The 19,337-nt window shown below is 46.1% G+C and overlaps 1 protein-coding gene across 9 annotated transcripts in view; it reads right to left on the reverse strand.

Moving 5' to 3' along the window:
* Positions 1-19,337, reverse strand: part of kctd1 (potassium channel tetramerization domain containing 1) — a 78,392-nt gene that overhangs the window by 16,770 nt on the left and 42,285 nt on the right. For all 9 annotated transcript variants that reach the window (XM_078215613.1, XM_078215609.1, XM_078215610.1 and 6 more), the window contains one exon: positions 1,324-1,502. In XM_078215613.1, the coding sequence (XP_078071739.1) occupies positions 1,324-1,487 (164 nt within the window). In that variant the 5' untranslated portion in view covers positions 1,488-1,502. The remainder of the gene's footprint in view (positions 1-1,323; positions 1,503-19,337) is intronic.

The following is a 19,337-nucleotide window of genomic DNA, read 5'->3' on the forward strand; positions in this document are numbered from 1 at the left end:
CAGGAGGGTGGCAGAAATGTGGGGTTGAGGTTCCAGTCAGAGCAGCCATGGTCTTATTGAATGGCGGAGCAGGCTTGAAGGGCTCAGTGGCCTACTCCTGCTCCTAATTCGTACGTTCGTATAGTAACTTTCAAGGTGATCTCATGGGATGCCCAGAATATTTTCTGTAAGAAGACAAGACTGAAGAGAGATGCATTAAAAATGACTACAGTGTCTCCAAGATCTCTCATTAGTAGGGACACAGGACTCAGACGTGGGAGTAGGCCATTCTGCCCTTCAAGCCTGCTCTGCCATTCAATAACATCGTGGCTGATCTGGGTTTATGTAAGCATAAACAAGGTGGTGCATTTTGGAGAATTAAATTTAGGTGTGAATTATACTGTAAGTGGCAGAACCATTAGGAACATTAACATACAGAGTAACCTGGGCATGCAGGTCCACAGTTCCCTAAAAGTGGCAACACAGGTGAGATTGCGAAAGTATCTATTTAAATGCAATATATCTCCCTTTCTTCTGTTCTTTTTTCCCCAAGTGACTCTCTCTCCTTTTCAAAGTATGTCTTTCAGACTGTGGGAGGAAACCGGAGCACCCGGAGGAAACCCACGCAGACACGGGGAGAACGTGCAGACTCCACACAGACAGTGACCCGAGGCCAGAATTGAACCCGGGTCCCTGGCGCTGTGAGGCAGCAGTGCTAACCACTGTGCCGCCCTTGAAGATCCTGAGGAGTATTGATAGGATGGATATGGAGCGGATGTTGCCCCCTGGGAGAATATGGAACTAGAGGTCACTGTTTAAAAATAAGGGGTCGCCCATTTAAAATGGAGATGAGGAGAATTCTTTCTCTGAGGGTTGAGAGTCTCTGGAACTCTCTTCCTGAAAAGGCAGTCGAAGCAGGTTCTGAATACTTCTGAGCTAGATAGATTCTTGATTAACAAGGTGGCGAAAGGTAATCGAGGTAGGCAGGAGTTGAATTTACAATCAGATCAGCCATGGCCTTACTGAATAGCAGAACAGGTTCGAGGGGCCGAGTGGCCTACTCCTGCCCTCTAATCCTAATTTCATTCCAAGACTGGCATGGTTCAATTCTGAACTTGCTTTCTAACAATTAAAATAAAAATTGTGCATTGCTGAAAAAAGGGGAATGTTGCCAATGTCTTAACCTGTGTATAAATTGTGATCATTTGAAATTTGGTATTCTTGCATTTGTCCAGGTGAGTACAAGATGAAAAGTTTCAGCAACCTCTCTGTTTCTCAGCAATATTTAAGTTCTGGAATATCAAGCAACCGCCTGCAAACAAACACGCGCCACCTTACGGTTACCTTGAATCGGAAAACTTAGTTAACGTCGCCAAACTACTGGTGTACATGTGACCTCCCACGTCAATGTGCACCGGGGCGTTGGATTTGGTGAGCTGTGCTGGGGTCGGGATCCCCTGGTTCGTCAGCGGAGATACGGGAGACCTGGTCAGCAGGGGTCTTGACATGTTGTGCCGACTGTCCTGTAAAGAAATGGTCACATCCGTCAGTCACACCCACCAAGTTCCAACTGTAAATTCTGACCAAAAAGTGGGATTAGCCCAACACTCGAAGCGGCTTTGAGGCGAAAAGGACAGATTACACAATCACCAGGTAACGCTGCAAGATTTACTCAAAATCTCAACCTTTTTACTTTTAAAGTTTCTTTTTAAAACGAAGGTCCGACTAAATCCGTGGACAGATTTACTGTCTCAGAATTGTGGAAACCTTTCCAAATACAAATTTAAGCAGATTTAGTACTATCAGACAGACCCAAAAAAGGTACACGTTTTAAAATGAGGAGTGGAACTCCTCAAGGTGCAATCAGCTCTGACACAGTATTTCATCAACCTTTCGTCAAACACAAGATAACTTTGACAAAGGGTCATCTGGACTCGACACGTCAGCTCTTTTCTCTCCTTACAGATGCTGCCAGACCTGCTGGGATTTTCCAGCATTTTCCCTTTTGATTTCAGATTCCAGCATCCGCAGTAATTTGCTTTGATACAAGATAACTACACCTTGTGCAAGGATTTTTTTCTTCAAAGTAAAAACTGAGTCAGTGAAAACAATGTTCAACAACGTTACTAAAAAGAACCTGCATTTATATAGCGCCTTTCACAACCTCAGGACACCCCAAAGTATTTTACAGCCAATGAGGAACTTTGGAAATGTAGTCTCTGTTTTAACACAGGAAATGTAGCAGCCAGGTGCACCATAGAAAATAGCTTGGTATGGCTCCTGCTCTGCCCAAGGCCGCACTCACCTGATGAAGGAGCAGCGCTCCGAAAGCTCGTGCTACCAAATAAATCTGTTGGACTTTAACCTGGTGTTGTGAGACTTCTGACCAAGACCGCAAGAAACTACAAAGGGTCGCGAATGCAGCCAGCATACTTAAGGACCCCACGCACCCCGGACATTTTCTCTTCCACCTTCTTCCGTCGGGAAGAAGATACAAAAGTCTGAGGTCACGTACCAACCGACTCAAGAACAGCTTCTTCCCTGCTGCTGTCAGACTTTTGAATGGACCAACCTTGCATTCAGTTGATCTTTCTCTACACCCTAGCTATGACTGTAACACTACATTCTGCACTCTCTCCTTTCCTTCTCTATGAATGGTATGCTTTGTCTGTATAGCGCACAAGAAACAATACTTTTCACTGTATATTAATACATGTGACAATAATAAATCAAATCAAATCAATCAATTATTAAGGAAGTGATAGCAACACACTTGGAAAATCACAATCTAATCGAACAGAGTTAGCACAGCTTCATGAAAGGGAAATCTTGTCTAATTTATTAGAATTTTTCGAGGAAGTCTCAACCAGAGTGGACGGAGGGGAATCAGTAGATGTGTTGTATTTGGACTTCCAGAAGGCTTTCGGCAAGGTACCTCATGAAAAGTTAAGTCATAAGATGAGAGCCCATGGGGTTGGAGACTATAGCATTGTGGTAATGTCACTGGGCTAGTAACCCAGAGACCCAGGCCGATGCTCTGGAGACCCGGGTTCGAATCCTATCACGGCAGCTGGTGGAATTTAAATTCAATTAATAAATCTGCAATATAAAGCCAGTCTCAATAGTGATGATCATGAAGCTATCAATCTTTGTAAAAATCCATCTGGTTCACTAAGGTCCTTTAGGGAGGGAAATCTGCTGTCCTTACCCAGTCTGGCCTACACGTGACTTCAGACCCACAGCAATGTGGTTGACTCTCAACTGCCCTCAGAAATGGCCGAGCAAGCCACTCAGTTCAAGGGCAATTAGATTTGGGCAACAAATGCTGGCCTTGCCAATGATGCTCACATACCAAAGAATAAAATAAAATGCAGTTTAAAGATAATTAGTTTTGCTCAATCATCACAGTTACAATTTCACCAAACTTGATCAGTCACATTGTGGAGCTCTGACGAAGGGTCACCCAGACTCGAAACGTTGGCTCTATTCTCTCTCCACAGATGCTGCCCAAACTGCTGAGATTTTCCAGCATTTTCTGTTTTTGTTTCAGATTCCAGCATCTGCAGTAATTTCATAGAATTCTTAAGTTTAAGTTTATTTATTAGTGTCACAAGTAGCCTTACATTAACACTGCAATGAAGTTACTGTGAAAATTCCTTAGTTGCCACACTCCGACGCCTGTTTGGATATACAGAGGGAGAATTTAGCATGGCCAATGCACCTAACCAGCATGTCTTTCAGACTTTGGGAAGAAACCAGAGCACCTACAGCAATCCCACAGTGCAGAAGGAGGCCATTCGGCCCATCGAGTCTGCACCGAACAGGTCCTATCCCCATGACCCCAGGTATTTACCCAAGCCAGTTCCCCTGACACTAAGGGGCAATTTAGCACGGCCAATCCACCTAACCCGCACATCTTTGGACTATGGGAGGAAACCGGAGCACCCGGAGGAAACCCATGCAGACACGGGGAGAATGTGCACACTCCGAACAGGCAGTGGCCCAAGCCGGGAATCGAACTCGGGTCCCTGGCGCTGCGAGGCAGCAGTGCTAACCACTGTGCCACCGTGCCGCCCCTTTAATCAGACTGCACTGATGGTTCAAGGATACAATAAACTGACGGCAGAGAAAGATTCTTGTAAACTGAGCCCCCACCACCCCAGAGAAATTACATTAACATATGGTTCAGCGGCATCCGAATGGACAATGTTGGACCATGTCCACGTATCCAGGCTCTGACTGGATGGACAGAGCCAGGCAGACAGGATCCAATCATCAACTCTCTGAACTGATCAAAAGATAGAGATACAGCGTTCAGAGAACAAAGATAAAATGGCACAGCATTTTAAAACACTGCGAGCTGTATTTCACATTGTAACGTGCCACACCGACCCAACATACCATCAGTAACCACGTCTTAATCTTTGCAGGCAGGGTAGAAATATCCTTGCAGCTAAAATATAATGAGCCCAAAGGGGCCTCTGTTGCTTCCATGATTACAGCTGGTGCGATTAGTATTCTGGAAACCGGCACATCTGCAAGATGTCCAGACACTTTTTGAATCCTGCCGAGTAAATTATCTGCCAGGTATGCATTTGCCTTCTGGGCTTTTGGGAATCATGGATGTTCAGTAGTACGGACCGGTGGATGTGCATCGCGACTGATGTACGCGGGTGATAGAAAGGGCGGCGAGCAAAGTATACCTTGACGATGGTGTTGGAAGGAAAAAAACCCTTTACTTTCTGCTGGACGATGCTGAACTATATTCCGACTACACAAAGGTGAAAAGCTTGTGGATTTCGCAGCAATGCCAGGGATGGGATCTTCCTGGCCTTCCCGCTGCTGGGATCTTCCAGTCCTGCCGAAGGTGATCCCTCCCTGCCACAGCTGTGGTGGGTTCCTGGGTTGCAGGAAGAGTTAGCCAAGCACAACAACTTACACATTGGCAGGACTGGGTGGCACAGCGGTTAGCACTGCTGCCTCATGGTGCCAGAGGCCCGGGTTCAATTCCCGCCTTGGGTGACTGACTGTGTGGAGTTTGCATGTTCATAGAATTATAGAATCCCTACAATGCAGAAGGAGGCCATTCGGCCCATTGAGTCTGTACCGACCACAATCTCACCCAGGCCCTATTCCCGTAACATTTACCCTGCTAATCCCCCTGAAACTAGGGTCAATTTTAGCATGGCCAATCAACCTGACCCGCACGTCTTGGAGTGCGGGAGGAAACCAGAGCACCCGGAGGAAACCCACGCAGACGCGGGGAGAACATGCAAAATCCACACAGACCAAGGCCGGAATCGAACCTAGGTCCCTGGCATCATGAGGCAGCAGTGCTAACCACTGTGTCACTGTGCTGCCCCGTGTCTGCGTGGGTTTCCTCCCACAATCCAAAGGGGGATTGGCCATGCTAAATGTGTTGGGTTGCAGGGATAGGAGGGGTGACCCTGGGAGAGATGCTCTGTTGGAGAGTCGGTGCAGACTCGATGGGCTGAATGGCCTCCTTCTGCACTGTAGGGATTCTATGGTTCTATGACTTGGAGATCTCATTGGCGGGTAATGATGGGCCGTCTCGTGAACGTCGGTGGTGACGTTCACGAGGGGTCATAGGTTCAAGATGAAGGGGGGGGGGGGGAGGTTTAACACAGATATCAGACGGACATATTTTACACAGAGGGTGGTGGGGGCCTGGAATGCACTGCCAGGCAAGGTGGTGGAGGCGGACACACTGGGAACGTTTAAGACTTATCTAGACAGCCATATGAACGGAGTGGGAATGGAGGGATACAAAAGAATGGTCTAGTTTGGACCAGGGAGCGGCGCGGGCTTGGAGGGCCGAAGGGCCTGTTCCTGTGCTGTATTGTTCTTTGTTGTTCTTTGTCTCCTTCATCAGAGACACACTGCAGAGGTTCAGGGGTGTTGCGGGACAGGGAGCGAAAATCCTACCCAGTGTGTTGATGGGGTCCATGATTTCCCATGAGACGCATTTCCAACCTCAGATCCCAATCTAACACGTTACCAAAACCTCCCCTCTTGTAACCTTCTCCATGAAATAGACTTGGTTAGGCTCGTTTGGGATTTGAAACACGTTTGCCCACCAAGCTACTGGAAGTACGGGATGGCAAGCGTGGAGCAAGGGTCAACACGAAATCTGTGACCTTGGTGAATGACGGGAACAATCGCTCGCCTCCAATACTCTTTAACAGAGACATGTTGTCAAAGCTTTCCATCTTCCACTCATCAGGACAAGCACAAGAATACCAAATTTCAAACCATCACAACAAATTATACTACAAGAGAAAAAGGGTGCTGATTGGTGGGCAAGTCGACTGCGATTGGCTGAGCTGTTGCCAAGAAACAAGCAACAGGGAACTGTAGACTCCTCAAACTCCTAGGTAATTAAAAAAGCCACAAGGTTTGAACAGACTCTGTTTGCCGGGAATCGTTCCCTGCATGTGAATGTAAGTCGTTACTAGGAAGTGTAAACGAGCCATGAATAGTCTGCCTACTTAAAGAATGAGATTTCACAATTGAGAAATAAACAGAGGAACGACAGACAAAGGTGCAGAAAGAGAAATAAAGCAAGAAATGGAAAATTGGTCTAAGGGAAAGAAACAGAAGGTTTATTTATTATTGTCACAAGTAGTCTTACATTAACACTGCAATGAAGTTACAGTGAAAATCCCCTAGTCCCCACACTCCACCGCCAGTTTGGACACATTGAGGGAGAATTTAGAATGGCCAATGCACCTAACCAGCACATCTTTCGGACTGTGGGAGGAAACCGGAGCACCCAGAGGAAACCCACGCAGACACGGGGAGAACGTGCAAACTCCACACAGACAATGATCCAAGCCGGGAATTGAACCTGGGTCCCTGGCGCTGTGAGGCAGCAGTGCTAACCACTGCGCCACCGATGGAACGGTCAGAAAAAAAAATTTAAAATGTAAAATTCTAAATCTCCAACAACAATTCCCAACCTGAATGAATGAGACTCTGCATTTATTTTCTGGGTCAGAGGCTGATCCTTATTTTTAAACAGCTTCGTTCATGGGGTCTGGGCCTCGCTGATTTGGCCCAGCATTTATTGCTCATCCCTTATTGCCCCATGAGAAGGTGGTGGTGAGCTTCCTTCTTGAACCGCTGAGCCCCTGAGGTGTAGGTACACCCACAGTGCTGTTAGGGAAGGAGTTTCGGGATTTTGACACAGCAGAGTGAAGGAACGGTGATTTATTTCCCAGTCAGGATGGTGAGTGGCCCTCCCCTTATTCAAATGTAAATTTAAAATTTACATCTTGTAAAATTACACTTAGCACATCAGATGTACAAGTTTCAAGTATCATTTCAAATATTATACAAGTTCAAAGGTATCCCAATGCAGTCTACTTTTTTTATACAGTGCATTCACAAGCACTCATCACAGTGGATGACTTACTCCACTGTTTCCGTTCATTCGACACAAATGTCCATTAAATACTTATTTTCAGGTGTCTATTTTTAAAGAAACAGATATGTTAAATGCTGATAATGGAGTATCAGGCTTTTCCACCACCATAATGGTCATTAACAATTACCACACCGTTAAGAGAGAACACTTTGTTAATTACCCAACCTAACTTTCTGTGGAGAGCTCAGAAATTCCCTTCCAACACCTCTCTACCGCATTTCTTTCCATAATACACTCCTTAAAACTAACCTTTCACATGGCGTCATATTTTGTTTAATAATGCTCGTGTGAAGTGTCCTGGAAAGTTTCATTATGTGAAAGGAGCAATATAAATATGCTGTATAAACACAAGTTGTTGTTGTTAAATAAAGGGAGGCGATGGCCCTGTGGTATTCATCCATCAATAGTCTAGCTATGGTACCCATGTTCGAATCCCACTACAGCCTCAGCCTTCAACACCATTATTCCGACAAAACTCATCTCCAAACTCTGTGGCCTGGGGCTCGGCACCTCCCTCTGCGACTGAATACGAGACTTCCTAATTCACAGACCACAGGATAGGGAACAACACTTCCTCCATGATCATCCTCAACACCGGTGCCCCACAAGGCTGTGCCCTCAGCCCCCTACTATACTCCTGATACACCTATGACTGTGTGGCCAAATTCTCGATCAACTCCATTTTCAAGTTTGCTGATGACAGCAACGTAGTGGGTCGGATCTCAAACAATGACAAGACAGAGTACAGGAATGAGATAGAGAATCTGGGGAACTGGTGCGGCAACAATAACGCTCCCTCAATGTCAACAAAACGAAGGAGATTGTCATCGACTTCAGGAAGCGTAAAGGAGAACATGCCCCTGTCTACATCAACGGGGATGAAGTAGAAAGGGTCGAGAGCTTCAAGTTTTAGGTGTCCAGAGCATCTACAACCTGTCCTGGTCCCCCCATGCCAACACTATAGTTAAGAAAGCCCACCAACGCCTCTACTTTCTCAGAAGACTAAGAAAATTTGGCATGTTAGCTACGACTCTCACCAACTTTTACAGATGCACCATAGAAAACATTTTTTCTGGTTGTATCACAGCTTGGTATGGCTCCTGCTCTGCCCAAGACTGCAAGAAACTACAAAGGGTCATGAACAAAGCCCAGTCCATCTCGCAAACTAGCCTCCCATCCATTGTCTACATTGACATTAGTGACCCAAATGAATTTTCAAGACAATCGACAATGGTTTCATTTATTGTCACATGTATTAGTATACAGTGAAAAGTATTGTTTCTTGGGTGCTATACAGACAAATCATACTGTTCATAGAGAAGGAAAGGATAGAATGCAGAATGTAGTGTTACAGTCATAGCTAGGGTGTAGAGAAAGATCAACTTAGTGTGAGGTAGGTCCATTCAAAAGCCTGACAGCAGCAGGGAAGAAGCTGTTCTTGAGTCGGTTGGTACGTGACCTCAGACTTTTGTATCTTTTTCCCGATGGAAGAAGGTGGAATAGAGAATGTCCGGGGTGTGTGGGGTCCTTAATTATGCTGGCTGCTTTGCCGAGGCAGCAGGAAGTGTAGACGGAGTCAATGGATGGGGAGGTGTGAAGGAATAGAAAACTGTTGTGTGTGGGACTTTGTCGCACACAAACTATCGACAGTAATAGCATAAATAATGCTATTTATTTAAATAGCATTAAATAACATTTCAGGAAGTAATTCATGGGCTGTGGAGCTCCTTGAGACATCCTGCGTGCGGATGTGAAAGAGGTCACGTAAAAGGTAAAAAAAAAGAAAATGCTGGAAAGTCTCAGCAGGTCTGACAGCGTCTGTGGAGAGAGAATAGAGCCAATGTTTCCAGTCTGGGTGCCCCTTGGTCAGAGCTAGTCATAAAGGTAATCTGGCTCTTCCTTTATCATTGTCTGTACTTCCACAGACCAGCAACAGCAGGGTAAAAGCGAAGCTCGATACGCTTACGAGGGGAAAAGGAATAGAAGGGCATGTTGATAGTGTGTGATGAAGAGGGGTGGGCGGAGGCGTGTGTGGAGGATGAACACTAGCGTGGAAAGATGAACAGGCTGCCTGTGTGAGCGTCAATGTGAACATCCATACGTCCTGCCCTCAAAACGTTATTCAGCACAACTAAAATTAGCAGTATAACAGGGTCACCGCACTAGAGTACACTGAAGATAAAGTACCTGCAGTGACTGGGAGAACAGTGACCTGGAAAGGTTATAGGGCTTTATAGAAACAGTTTGGGCAATTTATGTGTCATTTGCAAAACAAACCCCTTCCCAGGAATAGCAAACCCTCGGTTTCTCTCATACGCTCTCGAGATAATGATTTTATTTATTAGTGTCACAAGTAGGCTTGCATTAACATAGTAGGAAATCTCACAACACCAGGTTAAAATCCAACAGGTTTATTTGGAATCATGAGCTTTCGGAGCGCTGATGAAGGAGCAGTATCCTGAAAGCTCGTGATTCCAAACAAACCTATTGGACTGTAACCAGATGTTGTGAGACTTCTTACTGTGCCCACCCCAGTCCAATGCCGGCATCTCCACATCATGGCTACATTAACACTGCAATGAAGTTACTGTGAAAATCCCCTAGTCGCCACACTCTGGCACTTGTTCAGGTACACTGAGGGAGAATTTAGCATGGCCAATGCACCTGTATTCAGCACATCTTTCAGACTGTGGGAGGAAACCGGAGCACCCAGAGGAAACCCACGCAGACATGGGGAGAACATGCAGACACTGCACAGACAGTGACCCAAGCTTGGAATTGAACCTGGGTCCCTAGCGCTGTGAGGCAGCAGTGCTAACCACTGTGCCACCGTGCCGCCCCAATGTATACTAGTGTGCAGAGAGTGATCAACATGACCGGCCAGATATGCTGTTCTAGGGCAGTATTAGCAGAGCACAATACAATTAGCCACAACAGAGGACTACAATCAGCATTTATATAACACACTTAATGCAGTGAAACATTCCAAGGAGCTTCACAGCAGTGTTTCCAGACACTAAACCAACGATGGACAACCTAGGCTGGTGAGTGGGCCGCATAAGTGGCTCTCCAGATTGAAATCGGGCTTGTTCACTAACCATGAAGATCAGCCATGATCAAAATGAATGGCAGAGCAAGCTCGAAGGGCCGAATGGCCTACACCTGCTTCTAGTTTCTATGATCCCATGAATCAGATTAAATATATTTAATACACGACAAATATTTCATAACGATTTATAGAAAATGCTTCATCATTTCTATATTAATAGAAATATCATCAACCTCAAATGGTAAAAACGAAAGGAATATTGAAGCTTTGGACACAGAGGGAGCGCACGGCTCTCACAGTCAGTGTTGTGAGCAATCAGCACCCACCTCACTTCACTCACCCTCACTTTACGTGCAAATCGCTTCAGTCACACTGGGAGGAAAAAAACTACACGGACGAGAATCAGCGGAATGTGGCAACTTTGCGAGCGGGCAGGCCGCAAGCTGCCCGCCACTATGCTAAAGCCATACAAGGAGACACCAGGAAAGACGGTCCAATGTTTGGTCAAAAAGGTATGCTCTAAGGAGCATCATAAAAGCAGGAGGAGGAGGGGCGGAGAGTTGGAGGGTAAATTCAAGAGCTTACTGTTAATTGTCAGCTACGATGCTCACCAACTTTTACAGATGCACCATAGAAAGCATTCTTTCTGGTTGTATCACAGCTTGGTATGGCTTCTGCTCTGCCCAAGACCGCAAGAAACTACAAAGAGTCGTGAACAATGCCCAATCCATCACGCAAACCACCCTCCCATCCATTGACTCTGTCTACATTTCCCGCTGTCTTGGAAAAGCAGCCGGCATAATTAAGGACCCCACGCACCTCAGACATTCTCTCTTCCATCTTCTTCTGTCGGGAAAAAGATACAAAAGTCTGAGGTCACGTACCAACTGACACAAGAACAGCTTCTTCCCTGCTGCCATCAGACTTTTGAATGGACCTACCTTGCACTAAGTTGATCTTTCTCTACACCCTAGCTATGACTGTAACACTACATTCTACACTCTCTCGTTTCCTTCTCTATGAACGGTATGCTTTGTCTGTATAGCGCACAAGAAACAATACTTTGCATTATGTGCTAAAACATGTGACAATAATAAATCAAATCAAAAGTATCATTTCTATGCTTTCTATGGTGCATCTGTAAAAGTTGGTGTGAGTTGTAGTTGACATGCCAAATTTCCTTAGCCTTCTGAGAAAGTAGAGGCGTTGGTGGGCTTTCTTAACTATAGTGTCGGCATGGGGGAACCAGGACAGGTTGTTGGTGATCTGGACACCTAAAAACTTGAAGCTCTCGACCCTTTCTACTTCATCTCAGTTGATGTAGACAGGGGCATGTTCTCCTCTACGCTTCCTGAAGTCGATGACAATCTCCTTCGTTTTGTTGATATTGAGGGAGAGATTATTGTTGCCGCACCAGTTCACCAGATTCTCTATCTCATTCCTGTTCTCTGTCTCGTCATTGTTTGAGTTCCGACCCACTACGGTGGTGTCATCAGCAAACTTGAAAATCGAGTTGGAGGGGAATTTGGCCAGTCATAGGTGTATAGTTTTCATTGTATACTAATACATAATACATCGAATCAAAATTGTATTTACTTATATGTCGATGCTGGGCATTAACTGGTGTTTAAACTGATTAAAACTGTGGGGTGGTGTTAGGAGGCGTATACATACTTGCCTCTGTAAATAACTGCAAGATGGAGTAAAACTTGGCTCCAACACCATTCTTCACCAACTAGCTTTCCGGTTAGGGTTAGTTTGAAGGCACAGTCACCAATGGTAGAGTGATGGTAATAAGGGGAGTTGGGGGAGGTGAGGGAGAACAGGAGGGGGCAATAGGGAAGTATGGAAATCTCATGCTTTTTTTCATCCAAAGCTCACCAGCAATTTGCCAACAAGGAACAGAGCCTGAAACAGACAGGGTCTTCTGCTGGCACTGGTGACCTTCAGGCAACCAAAGTCACAAAGGGGGCGAATTTAACCCATACGCTTGAAATGAAACAATAAATATTCCCTTTAGATTGAACAAAAGGTACACAGGCTTGGTATAACCTACTGTGGTGTCGTGGAGTCACTGCTGCAGTGTAGGGAAGACAGAGCCAATTTACACACAGCAAGCTCCGACAAATAACAATGTGATCATGACCAGTGAATCTGTTGTGGTGCTATTAATTGAGGAATATTGATAAGGATAAAGGGGAGAGCTTTGCCACTGCTCATTGAAATAATACTATTCTTTATCTTGAGAAGGCTCCTTAGTTTTTGAGTCTCATCTGAAAGGCAGCACATCTGGCAGTGCAGCAACTCCTCCCACACTGCACCAAGAGCCCCAGCCTAGACTCTACGCCAGAGTTCCTGAAGTGGGACTGGAACCTGCAACCCTCTCGACTCGGAGGTGAGAGTGCCACCCTCTGAGCCCTGCCTTACGCCAAGACCAACTTCACCCAAGCCTCAAGAAAAAGACCCATTTCCCTCTCGAGAGTTGGTTTGTTGCAGCTATTGTGGCGCACTTAAATCCAACTTATTCTATAATTGCCAAGGGAGCCGAGTTATAAATTCAGGCGGCTGTGCACATAACCCGTTGGCTTTGTTACTCTGAGCCTCAGAGAACACAGGCGCACAAGGCTTACTTGGCCCGAAGGGATGGATGCCCTTTGGAGAGAAGAACATTTACACATTCAGCAACTTGAGGGATAATAGAAACAGAATATTTCTGTTCCCCCCGCCACCCCCCTCCACAAACAAAAGCTTACCAAAATGTCTGAAGTAAACATGTTTATTCTGTTACAGTTTGAATTTAGACAGACTGAGAACAGGCACACAAGCTGTTAGGAGAATAACGAACGACCTAAATCTTGGCCCGTTTTCAAACTTATAAACCAAATGGGATGCAGGTGAAAGGGACAGAAAGAATAATTGCATCTTCGAACACAAGAATATTAGAAATAAGAGGAGTCCCCTTGAGCCTGCTCACCATTCAATACATAGAAACATGGAAAATAGGAACACGAGTAGACCATTCGGCCCTTCGAGCCTGCTCCACCATTCATTATGACCATGGCTGATCATCCAATGCAATAGCCTGATCCTGCCTTCTACCTCCCCCCATATCCTTTGATGCCCTTCGCCCCGAGAGCAATATCTAATTTCTTCTCGAATTCCTTAGGCTCACCACTCTCTGGGTGAAGAAATTTCCCAGTATCCTTAAACTATGGACCCTGGTTCTGGACACCCCCACCATCGGGAACATCCCTTCTGCATCTTACCCTGTCTAGTCCTGTTAGAATTTTATAGGTTTCAGTGAGATTCCCCCCTCATTCTTCTAAACTCCAGCGAATACAATCCCAACCGACTCCATCTCTCCTCATACATCAGTCGTGCCATTCCAGGAATCAGCCTGGTAAACCTTCGCTGTACTCCCTCTATAGCAAGGACATCCTTCCTCCGATAAGGAGATGAAAACTGCACCAAAACACAATATTCCCTGTGTGGCCTCAGCAAGGCCCTATATAATTGCGGCAAGGCATTCCTGGCTCCTGTACTCGAATCCTCTCACTCTGAAGGCCAAATATGATCACGGAGAATAGAGTGTTGGCTTCATTTTTCTTGCCTGCACCTGCCCCCGTAGCCCTAGACTCCCTTATCAATCAAAAATTTGTCCAACTCGACCTTGAATACATTCAGTCACCCGGTCTCCACTGCTTTCTGGGAGGGGGAACTCCACAGACTAACCACCCATTGAGAGAAGAAATTCCTCATCTTATTTTTATATCGTGTCCCTTTCCCACCCCCCCTCACCACTTCTGGACACCCCCACGAGGGGGAACATCCTCTCACCAGTCAAGTCCTCTCAGGATCTTTTTGAAACATACAAGATCAAATCTGGAAAGACAGACGCTGAGGGGGAGACCTGATTGAAGTCTATAAAATTATGAGAGTAAAGACAGGGTGGACAGTCGGAGGCTTTTTCCCCAGGGTGGAAAGGTCAACTATAAAAGGGCACAGGTTCAAGGTGCGGGGGTTAGTTTAGGGGAGACATGCAAGGAAAGGTTCCAACACAGAGAGTGGTGCGTGCCTGGAACGCGCTGCCAGTGGAGGTGGTGGAAGTAGGCACATTAGCAACGTTCAAGGTGTATCTTGTCCGGGGATAATGATGCAACTATATAAGACCCTCGTCAGACCCCACTTGGAGTACTGTGCTCAGTTCTGGTCGCCTCATTACAGGAAGGATGTGGAAAAGATTGAAAGGGTGCAGAGGCGATTTACAAGGATGTTGCCTGGATTGAGTGGCATGCCTTATGAGAATAGGCTGAGGGAGCTTGGTCTTTTCTCCTTGGAGAGACGTAGGATGAGAGGAGACCTAATAGAGGTATATAAAATGTTGAGAGGCATAGATCGGGTGGAATCTCAGAGGCTTTTTCCCAGGGTGGAAATGGCTGCTACGAGAGGACACAGGTTTAAGGTGCTGGGGGGTAGGTGCAGGGGAAATGTTAGGGGGAAGTTTTTCACACAAAGGGTGGTGGGCGAGTGGAATCGGCTGCCGTCAGTGGTGGTGGAGGCAAACTCAATAGGGTCTTTTAAGAGACTCCTGGATGAGTACATGGGACTTAATAGGATGGAGGGTTATAGGTAGGCCTAAAAGGTAGGGATATGTTCGGCACAACTTGTGGGGTCGAAGGGCCTGTTTTGTGCTGTAGTTTTCTATGTTTCTATGTTGATAGACGCATGAACTGGAGGTGAACAGAGGGATAGAAACCGCATATCGGTGCAGGCTTCGGCCGAAGGGCCTATTAAGAACATAAGAACTAGGAGCAGGAGTAGGCCATCTGGCCCCTCGAGCCTGCTCCGACATTCAATAAGATCATGGCTGATCTTTTCGTGGACCCAGCTTCACTTACCCGCCCGCTCACCATAACTCTTAACTCCTTTACTGTTCAAAAATCTATGTATCCTTGCCTTAAAAACATTCAATGAGGTAGCCTCAACTGCTTCACTGGGCAGGGGATTCCACAGATTCACAACCCTTTGGGTGAAGAAGTTCCTCCTCAACTCAGTCCTAAATCTGTTCCCCCTTATTTTGAGGCCATGCCCCCTAGTTCTAGTTTCACCTGCCAGTGGGAACAAACTCCCTGCTTCTGTCTTATCGATTCCCTTCATAATCTTATATGTTTAAGATCCCCCTCATTCTTCCGAATTCCAATGAGTATAGTCCCAGTCTACTGGGTCTCTCCTCATAAGCCAACCCTTTCAACTCCAGTTCCTGTGCTGTATTGTTCTTTGTTCAAATTCAGAACTTCCTAAAGCACCTTGTGGTCAACGAACAATTTGTTGAACTGGTGCAATGCAAGAGAAGTGGCGATTAAGTTGCATACAACAATTAACGACGAGATGCTTTGATTTGATTTATTGTCACATGTATTGGGGTACAGTGAAAAGTATTGTTTCTTGCGCGCTATACAGACAAAACATACCGTTCATAGAGAAGGAAAGGAGAGAGTGCAGAACATAGTGTTACAGTCATAGCTAGGGTGTAGAGAAAGATCAACTTAATGCAACGTAGGTCCATCAGGGAAGAAGCTGTTCTTGAGTCGGTTGGTACGTGACCCTAGACTTTTGTATCTTTTTCTTGACGGAAGAAAGTGGAAGAGAGAATGTCCGGGGTGCGTGGGGTCCTTAATTATGCTGGCTGCTTTTCCGAGGCAGCGGGAAGTGTTGACGGAGTCAATGGATGGGGAGGCTGGTTTGCGTGATGGACTGGGCTATGTTCACGACCTTTTGTAGTTTCTTGCGGTCTTGGGCAGAGCAGGAGCCATACCAAGCTGTGATACACCCAGAAAGAATGCTTTCTATGGTGCGTCTTTAAAAGTTGGTGAGAGTCATAGCTGTCATGCCAAATTTCCTTAGTCTTCTGAGAAAGTAGAGGCGTTGGTGGGCTTCCTTCACTATAGTGTCAGCATGCTATCTCGTGATGTACGTTGAACGATAAATACTGACTGTGGGATACGAGGAAGGGCTCCTCTGCTCTTCTTTGGAACCTTGGCTGTGGGATTTCTGACGTCCACCCGAGAGGGTTAGGAAGAGGCCTCAACCCAAAGACGGCACACCTCTGACAGTGCAGAACTCCTGCAGCACGGGCATGGCGAACATCAGTCTGGGCTGAGTGTTCAGGTCTCTGGGGTGAAACTTAAACCCTTCACCTCGGAGGCGAGAGTGCCGTCCACTGAAACAAGATGGAAAGTCAAAGAGAAAATACACAATCGGGGGCCGTATCTAACAGATTTTTAACAGTCCCATTTTTAAATGTGAAGGTCAGAACATTTTTAAAAATGTAAACTAGAAAAAGTGACTGATATTTTAAGGCTTTTCTTTGCGCTTCTGTTTCGTGTGTGGTGATGGCATTAATTATTGATTTTATTGGACTGTTCAATTCATCAGGAAAGCCAGTTGAACCCAGCTCTGATTAACAGCATTTATCTGAAACATTCATCTGCCTTTCTTTTTTTTTTCCCCAAGGTGCTGATGGGGATCTCAGCATTTTCTGTTTTTAATTCGGATTTTTAGCCCTCAAGACGTTTCATCGTTCTATTTCGCAGCAACTCAAAGCTGCAATCCCACGTCTTGTACTTCCTAAATTGGGGGCTTGGAATTTCCTGCTCCCGCCCCTGGGAAGCCAGGAAAAATGGGGAGTTATAGAATCCTTATAGTGCAGAAGGAGGCCATTTGGCCCATTGAGCCTGCACCGACTCTCCTGACAGATTATCCCACCCAGGCCCTATCCCTGGAACCCCACCTATTTACCCTGCTAACCCCACTAAAGGTACAAATCTATGGACCATAAGGGCCAGTCCACCTAAGCTGCACATCTTTGGAATGCGGGAGGAAACCCACGCAGACACGGGGAGAACGTGCAAACTCCGCACATAGTCACTTTTACAGATGGACCATAGAAAGCATTCTTTCTGGTTGTATCACAGCTTGGTATGGCTCCTGCTCTGTCCAAGACCGCAAGGAACTACTAAAGGTCGTGAATGTAGCCCAATCCATCACTCAAACCAGCCTCCCATCCATTGACTCTGTCTACACTTCCTGCTGCCTCGGCAAAGCAGCCAGCATAATTAAGGACCCCACGCACCCCGGACATTCTCTCTTTCATCTTCTTCTGTCGGGAAAAAGATACAAAAGTCTGAGGTCACGTACCAACCGACTCGAGAACAGCTTCTTCCCTGCTGCCGTCAGACTTTTGAATGGACCTACCTCATATCAAGTTGATCTTTCTCCACACCCTAAATATGACTGTAACATTACATTCTGCACTGTCTCCTTTCCTTCTCTATGAACGGCATGCTTTGCCTGTATAGCGCGCAAGAAGCAATACTTTTCACTGTACGTTAATACATGTGACAATAATAAATCAAATCAATCACCCAAGGCCGGACTGGAATCCCAGGTCCCTGGCGCCGTGAAGCAACAGTGCTACCCACGGTGCCACCCTCACCAAGCCGTATCCTAACAGCCATTGGGGAACTTCCTCGGAATGGAGAAGGAAGCTGATTGGTTGCCCGCTGTATATGGGGAACATGGCCAATTAACATAGCTGAGGCCCCAGTTGGTGGCAATTGGTGGCATTTTTCTGGTGTCGGAGGGCAACAACCCCCCCCCACAGCCCTTTGCGGAGAGAACACCAAACCAATGGAGATGGTTCCCCTGCGGAAAGATAGGGAGGACACTGGAGCCAGGGGCTCCACGTCTCAATGACAGAGAGGTGGCAACGAAAGGGAAGACTGCAAGCTCAGCCCAAACGGTTCACCTCAGAGAACCTTCCACTTTACTCCAGGGGACAACCAGCCTGCCTATAATTAGCCAGAATCTGAAATACACTGCACCGTCGCAGAGGTAAAACAGACAAAATATACAGAACGTGTTTGCGCGAGATCAGGTGGGTACAGAGCATCGACGAAAAAAAACCAGATTAATTCATCTCCTTAAAGGCTAGAATTTGCAAACTTGAGAGATCAAAGGCAAGCTATGTGGAGAAGTTATGTTGGATTTACTGTTGAGAAAAGCATGGATGTTAGGGAACTTGGGGAAATAAATAGTGATGTCTTGAGGAGTGTACATATTACAGAGAAGGTGATGCTGGAAGTCTTGAAGCACATCAAGGTAGATAAATCCCCAGGACCTGATGAAGTGTATCCCAGGACATTGTGGGAGGCTAGGGAGGAAATTGCAGGTCCCCTAGCTGAGATATTTGAATGATCGATAGTCACGGGCGAGGTGCCTGAAGATTGGAGAGTGGCAAATGTTGTGCCTTTGTTTAAAAAGGGCTGCAGGGAAAAGCCTGGGAACTACAGGCCAGTGAGCCTCACATCTGTGGTGGGTAAATTGTTGGAGGTATTTTGAGAGACAGGATCTACAGGCATTTAGAGACGCAAGGACTGATTAGGGACAGTCAGCATGGCTTTGTGAGTGGAAAATCATGTCTCACAAATTTGATTGAGTTTTTTGAAGGGGTAACCAAGAAGGTAGATGAGGGCAGTGCAGTTGATGTTGTCCACATGGACTTTAGCAAGGCCTTTGACAAGGTACCGCATGGTAGGTAGTTGCATAAGGTTAAATCTCATGGGATTCACGGTGAAGTATCTAAATGGATACAAAATTGGCTTCTTCACAGAAGCCAGAGGGTGGTTGTAGAGAATTGTTTTTCAAACTGGAGGCCTGTAACCAGCGGTGTGCCTCAGGGATCAGTGCTGGGTCCACTGTTATTTGTCACTTATATTAATGATTTGGATGAGAATATAGGGGCATGGTTAGTAAGTTTGCAGATGACACCAAGATTGGTGGCATAGTAGACAGTGAAGAAAG

The sequence above is a fragment of the Mustelus asterias genome, chromosome 7, assembly GCF_964213995.1.
Source record: "Mustelus asterias chromosome 7, sMusAst1.hap1.1, whole genome shotgun sequence".
Classification (NCBI taxonomy): Eukaryota; Metazoa; Chordata; class Chondrichthyes; order Carcharhiniformes; family Triakidae; genus Mustelus; species Mustelus asterias.